Below are 2,500 nucleotides of genomic sequence, written 5' to 3' on the forward strand. Positions count from 1 at the left end.
TAAATCCCTGAACCCTAAACCCCTGAACCCCTAAACCCCTGAACACCTGAACCCTAAACCCCTAAATCCCTGAACCCCTGAACCCTAAACCCCCGAACCCTAAACCCTAAACCCCTGAACACCTGAACCCTAAACCCCTGAACCCTAAACCCCTGACCACTAAACCCCTGAACCCCTAAACCCCTAGCCACTGAACCCTAAACCCCTGAACCCCTAAACCCTTGACCACTAAACCCTAAACCCCTGAACCCCTAAAACCCTAAACCCCTGAACAACTGAACTCTACCTGAACCCATGAACCGTCAGTCATTCAGTCAGTCAGTCAATCATTGATTCAGTCAGTCATTCAGTCAGTCATTCAGTCAGTCAGTCATTCAGTCAGTCAGTCATTCAGTCAGTCAGTCAGTCATTCAGTCAGTCAGTCATTCAGTCAGTCATTCAGTCAGTCAGTCATTCAGTCAGTCAGTCATTCAGCCAGTCATTCAGTCAGTCAGTCAGTCATTCAGCCAGTCATTCAGTCAGTCAGTCAGTCAGACAGTCAGTCAGTCAGTCATTCAGCCATTCAGTCAATCATTCAGTCAGTCATTCAGTCAGTCAGTCAGTCAGTCATTCAGTCAGTCATTCACTCAGTCAGTCATTCAGTCATTCAGCCAGTCATTCAGTCAGTCAGTCAGTCATTCAGTCAGTCATTCAGCCAGTCATTCAGTCAGTCAGTCAGTCAGTCAGTCAGTCAGTCATTCAGTCAGTCATTCAATCAGACAGTCAGTCAGTCATTCAGTCAGTCATTCAGTCAGTCAGTCAGTCATTCAGTCAGTCATTCAGTCAGTCAGTCATTCAGTCATTCAGCCAGTCATTCAGTCAGTCAGTCAGTCAGTCAGTCAGTCAGTCATTCAGTCAGTCATTCAATCAGACAGTCAGTCAGTCATTCAGTCAGTCATTCAGTCAGTCATTCAGTCATTCAGTCATTCAGCCAGCCAGTCAGTCATTCAGTCAGTCAGTCAGTCAGTCAGTCATTCAGTCAGCCAGTCAGTCATTCAGTCAGTCAGTCAGTCAGTCAGTCATTCAGTCAGTCATTCAATCAGACAGTCAGTCAGTCATTCAGTCAGTCATTCAGTCAGTCATTCAGTCATTCAGTCATTCAGCCAGCCAGTCAGTCATTCAGTCAGTCAGTCAGTCATTCAGTCAGTCAGTCAGTCAGTCAGTCATTCAGTCAGTCAGTCAGTCAGTCATTCAGTCAGTCAGTCAGTCAGTCATTCAGTCAGTCATTCAGTCAGTCAGTCATTCAGTCAGTCAGTCATTCAGTCAGTCAGTCAGTCATTCAGTCAGTCAGTCATTCAGTCAGTCATTCAGTCAGTCAGTCATTCAGTCAGTCAGTCATTCAGCCAGTCATTCAGTCAGTCAGTCAGTCAGACAGTCAGTCATTCAGCCAGTCATTCAGTCAGTCAGTCAGTCAGACAGTCAGTCAGTCAGTCATTCAGCCATTCAGTCAATCATTCAGTCAGTCATTCAGTCAGTCAGTCAGTCAGTCATTCAGTCAGTCATTCACTCAGTCAGTCATTCAGTCATTCAGCCAGTCATTCAGTCAGTCAGTCAGTCATTCAGTCAGTCATTCAGTCATTCAGCCAGTCATTCAGTCAGTCAGTCAGTCAGTCAGTCAGTCAGTCATTCAGTCAGTCATTCAATCAGACAGTCAGTCAGTCATTCAGTCAGTCATTCAGTCAGTCATTCAGTCAGTCATTCAGTCAGTCAGTCATTCAGTCATTCAGCCAGTCATTCAGTCAGTCAGTCAGTCATTCAGTCAGTCATTCAATCAGACAGTCAGTCAGTCATTCAGTCAGTCATTCAGTCAGTCATTCAGTCATTCAGTCATTCAGCCAGCCAGTCAGTCATTCAGTCAGTCAGTCAGTCAGTCAGTCATTCAGTCAGTCAGTCAGTCAGTCATTCAGTCATTCAGTCAGTCAGTCAGTCAGTCAGTCAGTCAGTCAGTCAGTCATTCAGTCAGTCATTCAGCCAGCCAGTCAGTCATTCAGTCAGTCAGTCAGTCAGTCAGTCATTCAGTCAGTCAGTCAGTCAGTCAGTCATTCAGTCATTCAGCCAGCCAGTCAGTCATTCAGTCAGTCAGTCAGTCAGTCAGTCATTCAGTCAGTCAGTCAGTCAGTCAGTCAGTCAGTCATTCAGTCAGTCAGTCAGTCATTCAGTCATTCAGCCAGCCAGTCAGTCATTCGGTCAGTCAGTCAGTCAGTCAGTCATTCAGTCAGTCAGTCAGTCAGTCAGTCAGTCAGTCAGTCAGTCAGTCATTCAGTCATTCAGTCATTCAGTCAGTCAGTTACCTGGAGGAGCTGCTGTTCCTCTCTGCTCTGTCTCTGCTGCTTCTGCAACATGCTGGATCCTGCTCAACCTGACACACACACACACACACACACACACACACACACACACACACACACACACACACACACACACACACACACACACACATTGTAATGATCCTGGATGCTGG

General features: G+C 46.3%; 1 protein-coding gene across 1 annotated transcript in view; it reads right to left on the minus strand.

The window, feature by feature from the left end:
- The window catches only part of ccdc180 (coiled-coil domain containing 180), a 28,872-nt gene that overhangs the window by 10,434 nt on the left and 15,938 nt on the right, over positions 1–2,500 (minus strand). The window contains exon 24 of the mRNA XM_071534734.1: positions 2,331–2,398. Within this exon, the coding sequence (XP_071390835.1) occupies positions 2,331–2,398 (68 nt within the window). The remainder of the gene's footprint in view (positions 1–2,330; positions 2,399–2,500) is intronic.

The sequence above is a fragment of the Centroberyx affinis genome, unplaced genomic scaffold, assembly GCF_046629955.1.
Source record: "Centroberyx affinis isolate AG114_WGS23_722 - 3 ecotype Tasmania unplaced genomic scaffold, CSIRO-AGI_Caff_v1 ptg002608l_1, whole genome shotgun sequence".
NCBI lineage: Eukaryota > Metazoa > Chordata > Actinopteri > Beryciformes > Berycidae > Centroberyx > Centroberyx affinis.